The 17594-nt window shown below is 41.6% G+C and overlaps 1 protein-coding gene across 1 annotated transcript; it reads left to right on the forward strand.

Annotated features, from left to right (window-relative positions):
* Positions 1 to 702: 702 nt before the first annotated feature.
* On the forward strand, positions 703 to 13582 carry IL10RB (interleukin 10 receptor subunit beta). Its single transcript, XM_049835057.1, has 7 exons — positions 703 to 1041; positions 3104 to 3227; positions 4520 to 4689; positions 6885 to 7051; positions 8728 to 8878; positions 10403 to 10560; positions 12827 to 13582. Exons 1-7 carry the CDS (start codon positions 993 to 995, stop codon positions 13037 to 13039), a joined length of 1032 nt encoding a protein of 343 aa, XP_049691014.1. The 5' UTR covers positions 703 to 992; the 3' UTR covers positions 13040 to 13582.
* Positions 13583 to 17594: the final 4012 nt, after the last annotated feature.

The raw sequence follows: 17594 nt of genomic DNA on the forward strand, positions 1-17594 counted from the left end.
AAGTACCTGACAGTTTGGCTCTTGACAAGCTAATTATTTGCAGATTTGTGCATCCTTAGAATTAGTAGATGAAACTTCTGCTCGCACTGACCCTCTAAGATGCTGCTGTTTGTACAGCGTAGCTGGTGTGCACCTCTCCACAGTGGCAGAAGTCAGGGGAATCAGTCACGCATAAGCGGAGGCAGTGGGACTGTGCCCATCGCAGGGAAAGCCAAACCAGCCTTATAGCCTCCTTGAATAACAGGAGGTGACAAAAGGGGCCAGAAACAAATGTACTAAACCCACACAAAGAATGGTATTTTCAGTTGGCAACAGTAAGAGCTTGAGAAAGAAGAACCCTTTTTATTCTGTGAATAATAAAACTGCTCCCCCTTCCCCCAAGTTTATGCTGGTTTTGATCAGGGACGCTGGATGTCCTGCTACCTTTGGTGCAGTCAGAAGATAAACCTTTCCTCAGGTAACATTTGTATTGCCTGCAGTGGGAATTTCATTCAAGGTCAGGTTTGACACTATGTCTGTCTATGCGTTAGTTATTTATCCACTTTACTCTGACCTCTTGTCTTCCCAGCTGCCAGGCTGTACGCTGAAGATGCTCTTTCGAGATGATGAGTATCCGAGCAGCCAGGCATCTAACTACTATGCTTTAAACCACAGCGCCCATGACCAGCTTTCCAGACCTGCGGGGAAGGTTCGGGGGCTGGCTGGGTGTGCTCTTTCTGGAAAGGGGAACGCAGCCGTGGCGAAGGCGGGAGGCTTTAGGAAAAGCTGGGCTGAGCCGACCGGGGCACGGGCGATGTCCCCCGGCGCTCGGAGGCGGTCAGACCGGTGCCCGCACGCCGCCCCGCCCCGCCCCGCCCCGCCCGGTCGGGGTAAGGCGGAAGGGTTTCGGGGCGGCCCCGCTCCCCGGCCTGCGAGGGCAGCAGCGCCCGGTGCCATGGCGCGGCGGCGCCGGCACCTCCGCTGCTGAGGGGAGGCCCGCGCCGGCAGCCGCCATGGCCGCCGCCCTCCGGTGCGCCCTCTGCAGCTGCCTCCTGCTCTGCGGTGAGTCCGACCCGGGCCTGGCGGGCGGGGGGGGGAGGCGGGAGGCGGCGGAGGGGCCCGGCCCGGCCCGCCCGGGCGAGGGATCCTTCTCGCCGCGGGGAGGGCGGGTGGGGGGTGCCGGGGCACGGGGCGGCGGCGGGAGCGAGGGTCGCTAGAGGCGGCCGGCTTCGTTCCCGAGGGCCGCGCTGCCCCGAAAGCCGTCGCGCTTTTTTCTCCCCGAAGGCTGCGTCTGTGCTGGGAAACTGGAACTTTCCTTTTCGGTTTTGGACGCGTGCGCAAGTCCCGGTGAGGAAAGGCACGAGTGGGAGCAAGGCCACGAGCGATCGGCACCTCGCTCCGCAGATCCCAGCGGGAAGCGGCCGCCTCTGGCGGAGCTTGTGCTGCTCCGGGCACGGCCGGAGCCCTCGGAGAGCACTCGCGTCAAGTGGCCCGGGCCATTCATTTCCCAAAACGGGCTGTATCCGGGACCGCGACGTGAGCGGGCCGTGTAGGAACCTTTCACTTACGAAGTACGAAACCACAGAAGCGTGTTCTCGTCTCTTTGGGTCCGCAGTGCCGAATACCCGGTGGCTTTTCAAGTAGAAGACGCTGTCGGAGAAGCAAGCCTTCAAAGGCATCCCGGTTTTTACTGGGAATTTACAAGCCTACCTCAGACCTTTGGAGGGAGCTTCCCCACAGTGTGGCCAGTGCCCTAGCGAGGGTCCTTCGTAGCGAGGACCGGGTTGTGCAGGAGAGGGGACATCAGACACCTTGCACTAGCCAGGCTTTTTTTCAGCTGCGTTGTTCACACTTGAGTCTTTGCAGTCTGTTACCTGCACTCATCTTCCTTAGCGTTCTGCGTGCCGGGGGTATTGCAGGTAGGAGAAGGCGTGGGAGCGGGAGGCCAGAGGTGCCTGCGGAGGGCACGGCGTGCGCGCGGGCAGAGGTAGGTCTCGGCGAGGGCACCTGCGCACAGGGACGGCATCTCTCAAGGAGGCCTGGGCGCTGGGGAGCAAGCAGCTTCTGCTTTTCCCATGTGAAGCGTGCTTGAGTTGATTTGTTGGGTGCAAGGCTAACATCGTAAGAATTGAGTCTGTGAAATAGTTTTTATTTAAGCAGGGTTTAGGTTTAAAACTCTCGTATGCTGAAGGTGGGTAACCGACACATCAATTTCGTGTATTTAGGCATCAACAGTAGACATATAAAATAGGTTATTTAACTTAGAATGTATGTCATTAGGTTTTACTCCTGGGACATTTAAGCACCAATCTGATCTGACAGGGTTTGTTTGCATTGATCGTTTGTGTTGCGATAACGCACCAAAATATTTTCTATTTTAGTTTCAATACCAACAATTATACTAAAATAATTAGATCATAATAGTAACAAACTGGTCATCAATACTACTTTAGGGTTTCCTTCATTCATTTTTAATAAAGCAAAACGACTGTGTTTTCATCGGTTGTAAGGAGTGCCAATTATTGATACATTCATCTGTACGGTATATTTAATAGCTCCCTTGCCTTCGAAGGTGCTTCTTGCTTATCTCTGTTTTTCGAAAGGGTGGCTTATTAACAGAATTCCGAGTAAAGCATTTTAAATGGTAATGCTAATCCATGCAGTGATAATAGAAACATGCTTGTGGTGGTTTTTTTTAAATTATTTCAGTCTTATACCCAGGTCTATGTAGAAAGACTGTTCATGTTCCTCTTCAGGAAAACAAACAAACAAACAAAAAAACCCAAAACCAAATCAAATCCACACACCCATGTTATTTCCATAGTTCTACTGGAGCAGTACTTAGAAAAATCTTATTTTGACAATCTCAGTGAGACTTCATGGCACGTAGCCTGATGAGCCCTAAGTCTTAGGCAGTAACAACTCAGTCATGCATAATAAATGACGATATCATAAAGACTGTACTTACTGGAAATCATTGATGCTGGCTAATTTGGTTTGTTGCATAAGCTCAGAAGTCTGAGGCAAGGGAGAGAAAGAAGGCTGTTATTAAGTTTTGGATGACTGCAAAGTCACTGGAGGAACACATACTAAAACGTTTGTTTGTTTTTGATTGCTCCCACAGTATCTGGAATAGTGCCAAAGCCCCAAAATGCAAGAATTATTTCAGTTAATCTTCGTAGCACTTTACAGTGGGATGCACCTAGGTTTCACAAAGGGAATATAAGTTACACTGTCCAATCTAAGAGGTAAGTCTGGGGGAGTTGTGCTTTCTTTAATTCACCTTTTACAGCTGCGTGTGTTTGTAACTTGTTTCCTTTTTTATAGGAAGATCAGTAGCTGTCCCTTTCTTGTGGCTTGAGAGAGGCTTATCGTCTGAGCTAAATAACAGGGCAGAGGCATTTTCTACACATGTCACACCCAAGGCAGTTTTGTACATACTTTTTTTAGAACCAGAAACACATTTTGACATTCACTGTTATTAGTTCTGTGTGTGTTTTTTCTCTATCATGTAACTGTTACTTGCGGTTCAAGAAACGTAGTCCTGCTGAACATTAGGATCTTACCTGATCTTTCACTCCAGCAGCATTTTGTGCTCTGCCACCAATGCAGCCAGCTTGCCTACGCCCTTAGTGGAAATGTCCAATGAACTGCAGGCCGGTGGCTTGTCCGTTCCGTGCCTTAAACTTAGGACACGTTTTCTGAGGTCCCCTTTTGTCAGTTTTGGTGGGTTGATTTAGCTTTGATTTGGTTTTCCCGCTGTGTCCTTCCGAGTTGGTCTTTCCTGTTGGGAAAAGTGGTCTGTGTGGCTGTACCAAGGAAGTTGGCCGCTTCCCCAGCCCAGCAGTGAGCTTCCCACCTGCCTCCCTGCTTGACAAGGAAACCGTGTGATGGGCCAGAGGTCTCGCGGACCTGCTGAAGGGTGAATTCTTTGGCCAAGACAGGGATAGGATGTAAAGCAGAGATGATGGCACCCACAGGCAGGCATCTGCTGAGGAGAAACCCACAAACTGAGGGTTTGGGCCATCTTAGTCGAAAGAAGGTTTTTCTGGGTTCTGGGAGCAATTACCTGTTGATCACTATGTTCCTAGGTAGGCTTTTGATGCAAAACAGAAAGAACATAATATAACAAATGGTTCCCAGTCATTTCTCTATTTTCTCTGGCTCTTCCTTATATGCATATCATAAGCCAGTTCTGAACAAAGTCTGCGTTAGATAGCAAAGCCATGCATAGTGTTTGATAACTACTGTCTGTTGAATCAAGTTCTGTAACCACTGTCAAGAAAAGGGCATCTATTTACTGAATCATAATTTTAATCTCTAACTTTACAACAGATTTATAGATGCATATAAAAGGCTTAATGTATGTGTACACACTAGTACTGATGTTTCTTATACACTGGATCTAATTTTTCTTGTTCATGAGTCATAACTGATGGTATTAACAAACATATGCCACTTTTTCCAGTTAATTGAGAGGAAAGACATTTAGTCAGTTATAATTCCTATATCATATACATTTTGTTTCTCTTCCATACAGCATCAATTTCCCTGGAGACACATATGAAAATGTGAGCACAAACTTGAGACTCACAGAGTGCGATGTCTCTTCATTGTCTGCATATGGAGACTACGTTTTACAGGTCAGAGCAGAGTCAGAAAATAACCATTCAGACTGGGCAACCGTCAGATTTAAGCCAATGGATGACAGTAAGCCTTTTTCTAATCTTCCACAAAAAATATTGTCTGCTATTAATGCACCCTTACAATTTGGCTCCATAAGAAACGCCATAGCATGCAGATAATTTTTAAATTTCATGACATTGAACTATAAAATCTTAGTTGTTACACATTCATTTTTTGAAGGCAGAAGTTGCTGTCAGAAAGTATAGCAGGTTCACTATTATAGTTAGATGTTAGTATTGGTACTTGAAACCTCTTTTGTGGCAGTTTTAAAAAAATGTACATTTTTCTCTTAAAATAAAGATCGGGGGAGCTTTTCTTCAAGGATTCAGACTTCCTGTATATCTAAATAAGTTCAATTACCGTCTTCTTCATTGCTATGTCAGGCAAAAAGCTTTCTTTTTATGTTTTAAATTAAAACCCAAACAAACAAAAAAACAATTTCACAGAGAAAGATTAATTTTTAGTCAAGAAATCTTCATTGCACAATATTGCCATTCCCTTAGTGAAGCTTTACAGTCTTTTGTGAGATTATTTAGACACTGCCTTGCATTAGAGTGCACAACAGAGATGTTAATCATGTTGCTGTCACCTGAGCTCGGGAATGAGAGAGTGGTTTTTTTACCCATGAGCGTCCCTTGTTTTGTACATTCTTATTCCACTCATAAGCAAAATCAAATTATTTTAAATTATGTAGTTAATGTTACCCAAGGCTTTTCTTCTCCTCACAGCTGTTAATACAAGACCATGCAGGAAGCATCTGTTACACCTCATCTTTGAGGAAAAACTTTTGAAAATAATTTTTTTTTCCTTGTTCTGCCTCCATTTGCTTGAATTTCATCATTCTGTGCATTAGAGTGTGATTTTACAGTTTACAGCCTTGTTTTTTCAAAATGCTTTTATTGGTTATCTCTCCAAAAGCATAATGTTGATATAATTTAATTTGCCTAGAACAGAATCACTGAAACATGGCATGGAAAAAAAAATTACAACGTTGCAAGTATAAATTACTTGCCAAAAGAAAATGTAATACAAAAAGTATGGCTGGATTTTCAGAGTAGAGAGCAAACTTGTAAATCATTAACAGAGTTGTAGTTTGACATATATTTGAAAGAGCACGTGGCCTTCAGAGCAGGCTTGGCTTTGGAAAGGCAGCTTATTCCTGAATGGGAAATTCTGGGTATAAAACTGCCTGTAAAGAGAGACCTGGGAGTACTGGCCAACTGGCCAAATCTCTGAGGAGGACATGAGGATTTTTAATGTTGTCATAGCTGATCTGAGCAAGGCATCGTGATAAAAATATTCAATATTCCTTTCTGTGTTATTATTTATGCTAGTGCTTTTTTAATAAATTCCACACTGTATTGTAGGAATAGCCTAAGAAAACCGGAGTAACCAAGACCATCCTCACGTTATTTTTCATAAGTTCAAGAACATATTCATGAGCATTACATGAATGTAAGGTTCAGCAAGCAGGGTTCTTTTATTTTTAGTTATAGAAGTATATATGTCTAGAGGAATGCAAAATTGTCTGTATATTGAGCTCTTCCTTTCTTAGACACTTTATAGCATAACTGTAGCCAGGCAGAACTTTAGTACAGGCAGCCAAGGCAGAGTTATTTGCTGTAATTATAGGAGACTTTAATGGAGAGCTCATTGCTGACACAACACAGTTGATAACTAACTAAGCTACTCATGAAATAGTTTAGGTAGTGGAACAAAAACGTAATAAGGACAAGCCATTTACAAAATGCGAGAACGTAATATTCAGTCTAAGGAGAGCAACTGGTAAGACATGCAGAAATAATTCAGATGCTTCAGTTTTTCAAAATTATCACAATGAAAGAAACATTAGAACACTTCACTAGAGGGTCTACTCAGAAAAGACAGATGTTGTGGCAGCTTGGCCCAGAAGGAGAAGTGAGGAATAACCTACAGAAATAGTCCTTCCTCTCCCAGGAGTCACCACAGCTGGTAAAAGAGAACTGAGTTAATTTACTGTGTGGAAAATGTAGTGTGCAATATTGTCTGTTATGTAACTGCAAAAATAAATCCCTTTTAAGACCAGTTCTACAAGGAAAGGATTTATTTATGCCTGACCCATGAAAGGAAATTGCTTTCTTCAAAGTGTGAATTGTTACGGGTTGTATAAAAATACCAAATTGAAAACAATGTGAAACTGAATTCCGTTCTTTCTTCTCTTCCACCATTCTAATATGCAGCAGTCATTGGGCCACCTGATGTAAAAGTGAAGTCAGAGTCTGGGTCCCTGCATGTGGATTTCATAGGCCCTTTTGTTGAACATGAACATGACAGGTGGCCTCTAAAGCAATACTACGGCTCATGGAATTACAGAATACTGTACTGGAAGAAAGGCAGCAATACAGAGGTAACTTCTGCTTCCTGGGTATTGGGACTCCATGACTTTGATAAATGCGTTTCTTGGTAAAATACCATACTGATGAAGTTCTGAAAGCTAATGGTACTGAAGTAAAAATGTATCTCTACTAATTACGGTGTAATAAAGTCTGGTCACTAGAACTGCTACTCAGAGCAAATGGCAGATAGCTGTGTAGTTAAACAGTAGCATGGATATAATTTGCTCTTTCCATAATTAGAAATAACTGCTACATTATGAGAGTTTATTCCCTCAGTTTAGTGATGTGTTTATTTGCGACGCAGTCTTCCTCGCCAAATCTCTGTATTTCACACTTACAAGCGAGGGTAAACTTCGAAGCTGTAACATCAGCAGTATCTGTCATCATGGTGATAAGCTGACTTAGTTTCAAATCATACGTCATTAAAATACTTGTGCTCTTCGTGGGACTTTGGGCTTTGACTGTCACCATGGATGAGGCCTTATATTAACTGTGGTCATCTTCACTTTTTCAATTTGTATCAGCTGTAATTTGCTTTCTTCCTCTCATGGACAGCCTCTTCCACAGACAGATGTGTTACTTGGCTGAAAAGACTCCTCAATAAAAAAATGCATGGATAAAGATCATAAATAATATATTAATTATAGGGTCATGAGTTCTATTACAGGGTAAAAGGAAGCCCTTCACTGGAAGATACCAGCCACAGTATAATTAGTGCTTCGTACATAGTACAGTTTTCATATAATAGGACTCCATTACATAATTCTGATTTGTATTTGTTACACCGCAAAATTCTTTGGCATTCAATTCCAGAAAATGAGGGATCATCATTTCCCCAAAACCAGACTGGTTTTCAATTCCCAAACTACAAGAAATGAAGGTGTTTATGCATACGGGATGCAAACTTAGGCAGATTACCAGAGAAAGCAGGAACTTCAGCTACAAGTGATAAAAGCACACTTCAGAGCAGAAGTCTGGGAAATTTCATAGGGATCAAAGAAGCAAAAGACATAGGCTATATAACTTCATAGGTTGTTTTTTGAAGTGGACGCTTGCTCAAAATGTTGAAACCTAGCTATATAGTCTCCTCACCCCCGAGAAAGAGTCTGTTACTACGTAATGGGGCATGTTGTAGGGATTCCTATGTTCTGCAGAGACCGTACAGTTACAGGGACATAACCAATCATGCCTCTAAACAGCAAGTTGCATCTGCTGTCAGTCACCTAGTAGCTTCCACAAGCCTTTTTCTTTGTCTTTTTTGTTTTGTTTTGATTTGGTTTTGTCTAGATCATCCATCCTACTTGCTCTCTCTCAAATTGAATTATGTTTGCCTGTGAGAGCACTCTTAGTTGATCTCATGTGGTTAAGCAATTGTTTCTCTTTGCAAGCAGATCTCATTTATCACATCTCTGTAAGCCTCTTTAGCCTAAAACTTCATTAATGTTGCTAGAAGCAGCCAGAAAGTCAGTGGTGTGAATGGTCTCACACTCTAACCATAGCTGAAATCAATGTAGAGTTATCAGTTATGTGATGCAGGCAGGGCATTTCATTCTGCCTTTAAAAGCCTTTTACACATTGCAGCTGTAACTGCTAGGATTTATCCTACTAAATGTAATTTTAATTACTTAGCTGGTCCATTCACTGGACTTGTGCTTTTCAAATATTTTGTATTCTTCTCTGTTATTAGGTAACTCACATAGATACTAAACATAACTCTGAAATATTATCTCAGTTGGAGCCATGGACAATATATTGTATTCAAGTGCAAGCAGTTATCCCTGAGTGGAACAAAACAGGGGAACTGAGCAGAGAGCTTTGTGAGCAGACAACCCACAACGGTAATACGTGGTGCATCACAATGGGACACGCGCTGTTGGGAACTGGGAAATGCGCAAAGCCATTCAAAATGAAAGTCGGTGTAATGTGTAAACCTTCCAAAAAGTTGATGTGTTTGTTACTTCAGCATTGTTTGGTGGTTAATACCTGTGTGCTTTTGGAGCAGAGGAGTTGGAAACAAAGTGAAAACTACAAGCAATATGGCACCAAGGGCATGATGCTTTACTTTGCTGTAGAGGCCTCTGCGTTCCTCGTACTCTGCAAATCAGAGTTAAATGGAGCATAGGCTCTTCACTGATCATACTGTGTGAATTTCTTCTACCATCACCTGTATTCATTATTCTATGAAAGCCTTTGTTCCGTACATTTGTAACCGCTTCATCTGTGGTGATATTGCCAGTGTCTGTCATGAGGCTAGGCCATGATCCTCTTTCTCTGTGAATCACAGCAGTTATTAATCAACAATATAAACAAATATTTTGTTTAGATACTTTCCTTCTCATTTTGAAGGCATTTAAGTACCAAAAGCGCTTTCCTTTCCAGCCATGACACCTTAGCTTCTGTCTGTGGAGTCCAGCAATAACCACCATGACACTGTTGTCTTAGCAGGGAGTTTCACGTCCCTAATTAAGAGAAAGGACGGGGTCCTAGATACTGTCTTTTTCACATGCATAATGTGTATTTCAGCTAACTTACACCCTCAGATAACGCGAAAAATCAGAGGCACAGACACAAGTTAATGAGGAAGCCATCCGGCAGAAGCCTGGGGAAGCTACTGAGCTAACCTGTTTCTCCTGTGTTTTTCCTCATAAAATGTTTCCTCATTTATTTTTCCCACATGTATATTATCTGCATGCACTGCAGTTGAATTGCAGGTGGGTTTTGGTGGTGGTGTTGCTTGTTAGTTCGTGGCTAGAACAATGCCTAGCAAGCATAGGTTGGTTTAAAACATTTATACAGTGACGTATGGATATCTCCTCATTCCCATTGCCTGTTACGAAATCCCCGTGCATGACAAAATTTTTGTAAAGGCTCAGTAGTTTAGAATTTTACAGACTTTTGTGCCCTGCAGTCTTTACTTTGCTGCCATTTTTACAGATTTCTTTAAGAGAAAAGTGGAAGCCTATACTCTGGTAGTGTTATGTGTCAATTCCTACACTCGTGAAACACCAAAGAATGTACAATAGCTTTGGTATCACCTTGTGGATGGTTCTGTTCATCTTTTTTCCTTTAATCATTTGGCTAGTATTGCATGTAGAGTCACCAGTATGTGTAATTGTAAATGTCTAAATATAATGGCTTGTAAGCTTACTTTATTGACAACTTCCTCAGCCTATTCAAACTAAAAATTTAAGGGCTAAGAGGTCTTTTGCATCTGGAAACAAAGACTTATGTTTGCAGTTACAATTTTATAATAATTTGGTTGGTGGGTTTTTTTATTCCATAGAGAAAGTGATCATTTGAAAAGAATATATTCAGAAATTAATAGTCACAGTTTTGATTATTTTTTTTCTTGTCTCTTGCAGGTGTAACTCCTGTGTGGATAATTGTGGCCGTTCTTATAGGATCAATGTTGGTCGTTGTAATATCTGTTCCTGTCTGTTTCTTTTCCTTTTTGTATCTCTATCGACTCGCCAAACATGTTTTCTGCCCTTCATATATTTTCCCCCAACACTTGAAAGAGGTTTGTTTTCTACCTAACACAAAATCAGCTTTTTCAGCAGAACCACCTGCTTTTCAAAGGCTCTCTGTGCCAAAACCTTTGGAGCTTCTTTTATTTCGCCTTCATTCATTTGGACCTGATGGTTAGCCATCTGTAAAGTGTGGACTATTCTGAGGGCATTTTAGACTGTAAGGAGCAATGCTGGTTACTTGTTGTTATATAGTTGTTATGTATGGTAAAATTCGCTCTTCTGCCAAACATAAAAATCCATTCATATAAGTGTAAATGAAAAAGTCATGAACTTTGGAAAAAGCTGACAAAGGAAGGTACTTTTCAGCATGAGAAATGTAGTGGAAGTTTAATATTTAATATTTAATTTAATATTTAATTTCTGGCACTATAAGGTCATAAATTCTGCATGAATGTTACCTCAGGTTTTTTCACCAAGTTCTGTGGCGCTGCACAGACATAAGTAAGCAGCAGTGAAATTAGACTTCCTTTTGAAGTATATGGATGTATAATAAATTCTAATATACTGTCATTTTGAACTGTTCTGCACAGAATGGTCAAAAATATATAAAAGCTGAACAGTTTAACAACTTGGCATAGACTTTTATTCCTAGAGCAACCGCATAATTTGTAATAGGAAGCTTTATATGGCTTAGAAACCAGATGTTTTCTTTCATTTTAAAGTGAGAGAATAACAGGTGTTAACCTTCAGTTCCTCTTTTTAAATAGCAAACAACTGAGGTATCTGTCTCCCCTATCTCATTTTAGACTTAAAATTGCACATTTGTTCTCCTGAAACAAAGCTCTTTCACAAATATAACAATGAATTTTAACTTAAGTAATGAATGTAGTGAAGTCTGAAAATTCAAGATAAAATGAGAGCAATGTTAGCCATTACTGTAGGGGAATGTCACTGACCTTCTTACCCATATAGCAGCATAAAAAGGCTGTATCGGAATCTCCTCCAAGAATCAAGGTTATAGAGTGTTACATATGCCAAAGTTAGCAACCTATACTCTTCTGAGTTTCCTGGTTTCTCTGGGTCTTTCATTTTGACTCATTTAAAGTTTAGCAGACTAAGGCTTTGCAGCTGACTTAGCAATTGTCTTGTGCTTTAAGTTGAGCACATGCCCAGCACACCGTAGTTTGCTGAACCTGGAGCTCAGCTGTTGGTAAGGTAGCATTGCTCTGATCAGTACAGGATGTGGTCAAATTTCATTTTTCTTACAGGTTTCTCGTAAGAAAGGGAGAATTTTCATTTTGTGCTACTAGGTTATAGTGGTTAATCACAGTAATCAAAGGTCAGTCCTGCTTACCTAAAATGCCATTTATCAAGCGCATTGATTTCACTACATGAACGTTTGAGATTACAGGTTACTGACAGAACATTTCAAATCACAGTTTGCTAGAAAAAGGTCTAATGGTAATAATATTAGGATTTATTTTTGTAATTACGGTGAACAGGACTCCTGATAGAGCAGCTTGTTTCTTACGTAAAATGCACTAAAGTAATAGACAGGGGTCAGGTCACAGGAAGAAAAGGCAGTTGTACTTCTCCAGCCCCTACTAATAAAATGAACTGCCACTTCAGCTGCCAAAATGAGTGGTTGACATGTTATTACTGTGCTGAGTAGGTGTGCTGTTCTTATGTTGACATTCAAAATACAGTCATGACATCGTGCGAAGTCCATGTTGATTCTTGAGGCTGGTTCCATCCTACCAATAGAACAGGGAGTGGGAGGAAGTTGTGATATTTCAGTACTAAAATTAAGTCATCTTTCTCACTGAACTGCATAGCCCCGCAAATGCCCTTCCCTCTCCTTTACTTGACTAAATGGTTATGGTTTATGTTGACATTTAAAGCATCACTATTTGATGCCTGAGCAGACAGCTCTCTGAGATGACAGGAACAATTCACATCTCTTGGAGCTATTTGACAAATATCTCTGTGAACTCCTTCACCTACAGTCAAGTCACCATTCTTAGTTTTTGTTTCCAAACAAAACCTATGTATTTTATTTTTTTAAGAAAGTTTATATTCCAGAGATGTCACTAACCCCGGGGGTATGTTCTTGCAAATAAAGGCACTTCCAACTTGCTTCTCAACCTTGCACAGGACGTTAAAGTGAGCAGAGAGGTTATTACATTGTCACTATTCTGGGACTTCTAAGGATTGAGAAAACCAACTGATGTGTGGAAAACAATATAAAACATATTTCTAAGCAAACACATAGTATGACTGGTGCAGCCTAATTCTCATTTCCTCTTTCCTTCACAGTTTTTGAGTAAACCTCCCAGTGGTGCGCAGTTTTTTTCTCCACTCCCACAAGAAGAGCATCTTTTTTATGACAAGCTAACTGTCATTTCGGAAGAATCCAAAAATAACAGTGATGAGACTGGGGATGAGGCCAGCAAGACAACAGAGCACCTTCAGGACTCTGAACAAGAAGATTCTGATTCAAGAATAGTACCAGCTTCAGAAAAGGCCTAAATGCACTCCTCGTACTTCACTCGGACCAAAAGAAAAACAAATGGGCTGTTGAGTTTATTTTCTTATTGCTGCATTCTTAAGACAGTAAAAATTCATATGCGAAGATGTATACACAGACTTTTCAGAGAATCATATTATTTTTTTAAAGTACAAAAAACTTGACTATAAATGAGGAATTATATGATACGTAATTTTTGCCACTGTTTGTAGTGGCTTACTGTTAAGTTGTAGCAATACCTTGGACTGTATTACAACATTAATTTAAAAAGCAATTATATATATAATACTAGTTAATTTAACTTTGATGAACTATTTATTGCAAAAGCTAATCAAAATGATATGTTGTATAAGGTTTGTAAAAGAAAATCACGTTTTGTAAAGAAAGACCTGATCTGACTTATTTTTTATAATGAGAAATTGTATGTATTTCTTAAGGATGTCCCTCCTGGTGTAATCTTTCTATTGAATATTTTTTTACCTGGTGCAAAACTGTAAAGCTATCATGATGGTGTGAACTTGGTATGAATAAACCAAACACAAATATTCAGTGTGTTTTGCATTGCAAGGTGTTGCTCATACTTCATCGCTAAGAATAATGGGAACATACCAGTGCACTGCCAGATAGCCCTGTATGTTCAGGTATTGCTCAATCCCCTGAGCTTCTGCGCTGCATTTTCTATGGCTAATTAAATTTTGCCTACCTGGTCCAGAGTCCACTGAAGTCTGTGGAAAACTTCGCAGCTAAAGTGGGAGTTAAAAAGTAGGTTCATTTTATTTATCTACTGATACATATTCTTAATTCAAAAAATGTAAATCCGGGTTGATGTGGCTCCCATGCTACCTAATACAATCTCGCCTGCGTAGCCATGTTCATGCATACGAAGGTTATGTCCACACCAACATTGGGGCATAAAGTGTGACCTTTGCACTGTGCGCTAATTTTGAGAGTGACGCCATTTTTTTGGTATGTATTATTACATGAAAATGAGAGTGAAAAATTAAATTCTGTCAGCAAAAGTAACTTGCCATGAAAGAAGTTGTGTGCAAATCATAACTTGACGTGGGAGTTGCAAATGTTTTTGCTATGGTTTTGAGGTTTGTTACTTAATTTGTAAATATTTACTTCTTGGGAATTGCTGCAGGCAGAAAATGTAAGGAGAGCAGGCGTTGATTCTTTGTACCACCCAGCTATATGTAATCTGCACATGTTTCTTCTGCACTTTTAAATTTTCATTATATTCTGGTTTAACATGGGATATGGAAAAAATAGGGAAGCATTTTCACTTTGGTTTTTTTAAGGCATTTTTTTTCACTGGTGCTTTTCTTCACCTTTCACCAAAGGTACACTGTGAGTGCTGATCCTAATGAAGGCCGATGTCCTGTGTCTGGTATACCTCCTCACTGTAAAAATTCAGTTCCCTGTGTGTTCCCTATCTCTTCTTCCGCAGTAGCAGCTTCTTTTTTTGGCTTTCAGGAAGGCATAAAACACATAGCATAGCTCAGATGATCAGTGCATGTGCTAGTTGGCTGGCCAGCTGCTGTCAGAAGAGAAGAGGGTTGAGATTTCCCTGCCTTTTCCTCACGCTTTTAGTAGAGCTGCTTTCATCTATCCACTGGCTGATTTTCACAGAAGAGCAGGAAGTTACTGTCCATCAAATGTGGCTGAAATCAGTCAGCTGGTTCAAAGGTTATGATGAGGGCACAGATAAGGCAGTCCCCATGTGCTGTGCCACTTCATTACAGGTTCATTGGTAAGCCGGATTGGGGGAGAGAGAGAAAAAAATAATCTTGGCTATGCAGAGATAGTCTTTTTAGATTAAAGCAGGAAGAATGTGTGCAAGAACATGGTCTCTGAAACTCTGAGAGGTTGAGTTCCCCCTTTTAAAAAGAGGAAGCGTTTCCCCTCCTGTCTTTGCCAAAACCAATTGTATTACCACATGGGAGGAGAGGGAAAGACTGTTCTCAGAATACTGCTTCCTCTTTCAACACATCCAACCACGTGGGGAAAGGAAGGATTTGTCCTGACCGCTTTGTTTGTCTAACTTTTGTATGATATGGAGCGTGGTGTCTTTAAATAGCTGTTTTAAGTTTATGTGAGCCCATCTTTAACCTACTTTCTATCGTCAAAAAGCCTTTATATAGTGAATTCCAAAATGAAAAAATTATTAAGATTCCAGCTGCACTGCAACTAGCATGAAATAGGAATGAATTTTCCCCAACTCTGCATCGCAACAGGTTGCCAAAGTTTCCAGAAAGTCCAGAGACCTGTACAATCCTAGCAAAGGTTCAACCCTCAATCATACGGTGCTCCAGTTTTCTGAGGACATCAAGCTGGCAGAGCTATTAGACTACTCCGTTGCTAGTGTTACTCTAATGCAGATAACTTGGTAAACAAAGTTAGGAGATTGTATGCCACACAGAACAGAAATGAAGGCTCCAATGCAGAATATATTTAATAAAGATCATCCTGAAAGGGCAGAAAGGCATTCTGTGAAATCCAGATTCAATTATCTGGTGCCAGAAGTCTTATTTCATGTAGAGCTAACCTTGTAGCCAGGGCATCCTCTAACACTGATGTCTGCTTGCTTGTCTGCTCTCCCTTCAGTCATGCAAGCATCCAGCGTGTGCATTTGTGCAGTGTAGCAAAGCATCATTTGTATTCCTGTTTATAAAGGAATTCAAAAGTAATGTTAAATAATGATTTGACCTTGTGGAGGACTGTGATTAATGCTTCACTGCTGACTTCTCACCTCAGGTTAAATCGCTTAGCTGCATTGTCCTTATATTTCCCTCAGCTCTTAAATTAGGATTATGGTATGCGGACACCACAGTGATGGGAGAGACAGAAGCCCCCTCAGTAAGCAGTTGGACATCACATGCGTAATGACAGAGCAAGCAGGGGAGGGGTAAGGCCCGTAGCTCACGTGTACAGCACCTGAGAAACCTCAGCGAGGCTGTTCAACGCCCTGTGAGGAGGACAGGGGAAGCTGTATGTTCAGTGACTGTTAGAAGGCAGATTTAGCTCGATGCACCAGGCAAGGCATTTCTTGGATGACTCCTATTTCCTTTGCTAAATTTCACTCTTCTGACCTCAGAAGAGGGTTTATGACTAAAAAGACGGTGGTAAGCTGTACTTCAGAGCTCCTAGATGTGGTGCTCATTGAGACCTGACTTGCAGTAAACGTGGAGCGTGTTCACCTCCAGGCATGATCCACATCAGTTGAAGGAACCTGCCACAGACAAACAAGGTTCTTCCTCCACACATAGAAGGAACTTTAGGTCAAATTTCATGAAGTGCAACAGGGATAGGAAGAATCCACAGCGCTATGGAAAGGAAAAGCCCAGCTCATTTTTCGCTTCTGACTTCTCACCTCTGACATGTTTTGTTCACCTCATTTCGTATTAACCTGACTAAAACTCAGCTAAGCCATTAATGTCTACAGCTTTTGCTCACACATCGCTACACAACTGTTCTTGGGGATTTGGGGTTTTTCCAGCATTTTGTTATTTAATAGGCTAAGACCCAGTAAATCAGTTACAGTTAGATAAAAGGACTAAGTGACAAGGGGTGATGAGGTATTCAGAAGCTCCAATTCTAGCCCCATAAGGCCAATTCCCCGGGCTCTCCCAAGACAGTAGCTCCTTCAGAAGGCAACTGCCTGGGATTCTTCTCTGGAAGAGCATCTCTTTCCTTGACGACTGTCACGGTCTACTCAGTGGACTCCTGATGGTTCGTTTGCTACAATCTCGAAAGTGCAAAATTAAGGTGACCAACACCAAAGGGGATAGCAGGAATCACACAGTAAAACTTTATTGTATTGCCTGTGAGGAGGCACGCAATAGTTAGAGACGGGTGAAAGAAAGGAGAAAAGTAAAGTTAAGTTTAGAGAGAGGAGAAAGAGAGGTTATAGCTACCACCGCTGATCTCACGACGTCCTAACAGTCCCGGGTCCAGCTGGTGCTGCATCGTTGATTGTTGTGGTCCTTGGTGGGGAAGCTTCAACCTTCCATTGTTCAGAAGTCATCTTTTTTGCTTAGTAACACACCTTGCTCCACCTCTGCCTCAGGAGTCTCTGCCCTTCTCAGAATACAATCATCATATCTCCACCCTTCTCAGAATACAATTATCATATCTACGCCCTTCTCGAGTGAGGCTATCACGCAGGCACGGGGTCAGTGTCTGAGGCGTGGTAAATCTTGGAGGCGGGCAGCCTTCGACCAGGAGGTGTGTTTTGGTATCATAATGAAGCAAAGTTCGTCTAAAGTTCATGATTTCTTCATCGATGTTATGGCAACAGTTGCAATCCATCCTTTTTGACAGTAGCTATGCGGTTATCTCTAACGGTTCCAGCCAGGTACCTTCCAGGAACCTTGTACCGCACATTCCATCCTTGGGACTGGCCACTGCGCTCCAAAGAGGCCGTTGTCAGGTAGCATACTGTTCATGTTCCTGACGACAATGTTGAGACAATGCTGATTTTCTGACCGACTCTTACAACGACTACAGAGAAAACCTAGGCTGCTTTTTCCTCTTAGGCAAAGTTAGTTCATACAA

The sequence above is a fragment of the Accipiter gentilis genome, chromosome 32 (assembly GCF_929443795.1).
Source record: "Accipiter gentilis chromosome 32, bAccGen1.1, whole genome shotgun sequence".
In the NCBI taxonomy this organism is placed as follows: domain Eukaryota; kingdom Metazoa; phylum Chordata; class Aves; order Accipitriformes; family Accipitridae; genus Astur; species Astur gentilis.

What these genes read in the sequence shown, in the direction of transcription:
- IL10RB (XM_049835057.1), top strand. Translation starts at nt 993, where the DNA reads ATGGCCGCCGCCCTCCGGTGCGCCCTCTGCAGCTGCCTCCTGCTCTGC. An exon ending in CAGCTGCCTCCTGCTCTGCG is followed by an intron (nt 1,042 to 3,103) that starts GTGAGTCCGACC and finishes TTGCTCCCACAG; the next exon opens with TATCTGGAATAGTGCCAAAG. An exon ending in TACACTGTCCAATCTAAGAG is followed by an intron (nt 3,228 to 4,519) that starts GTAAGTCTGGGG and finishes TCTTCCATACAG; the next exon opens with CATCAATTTCCCTGGAGACA.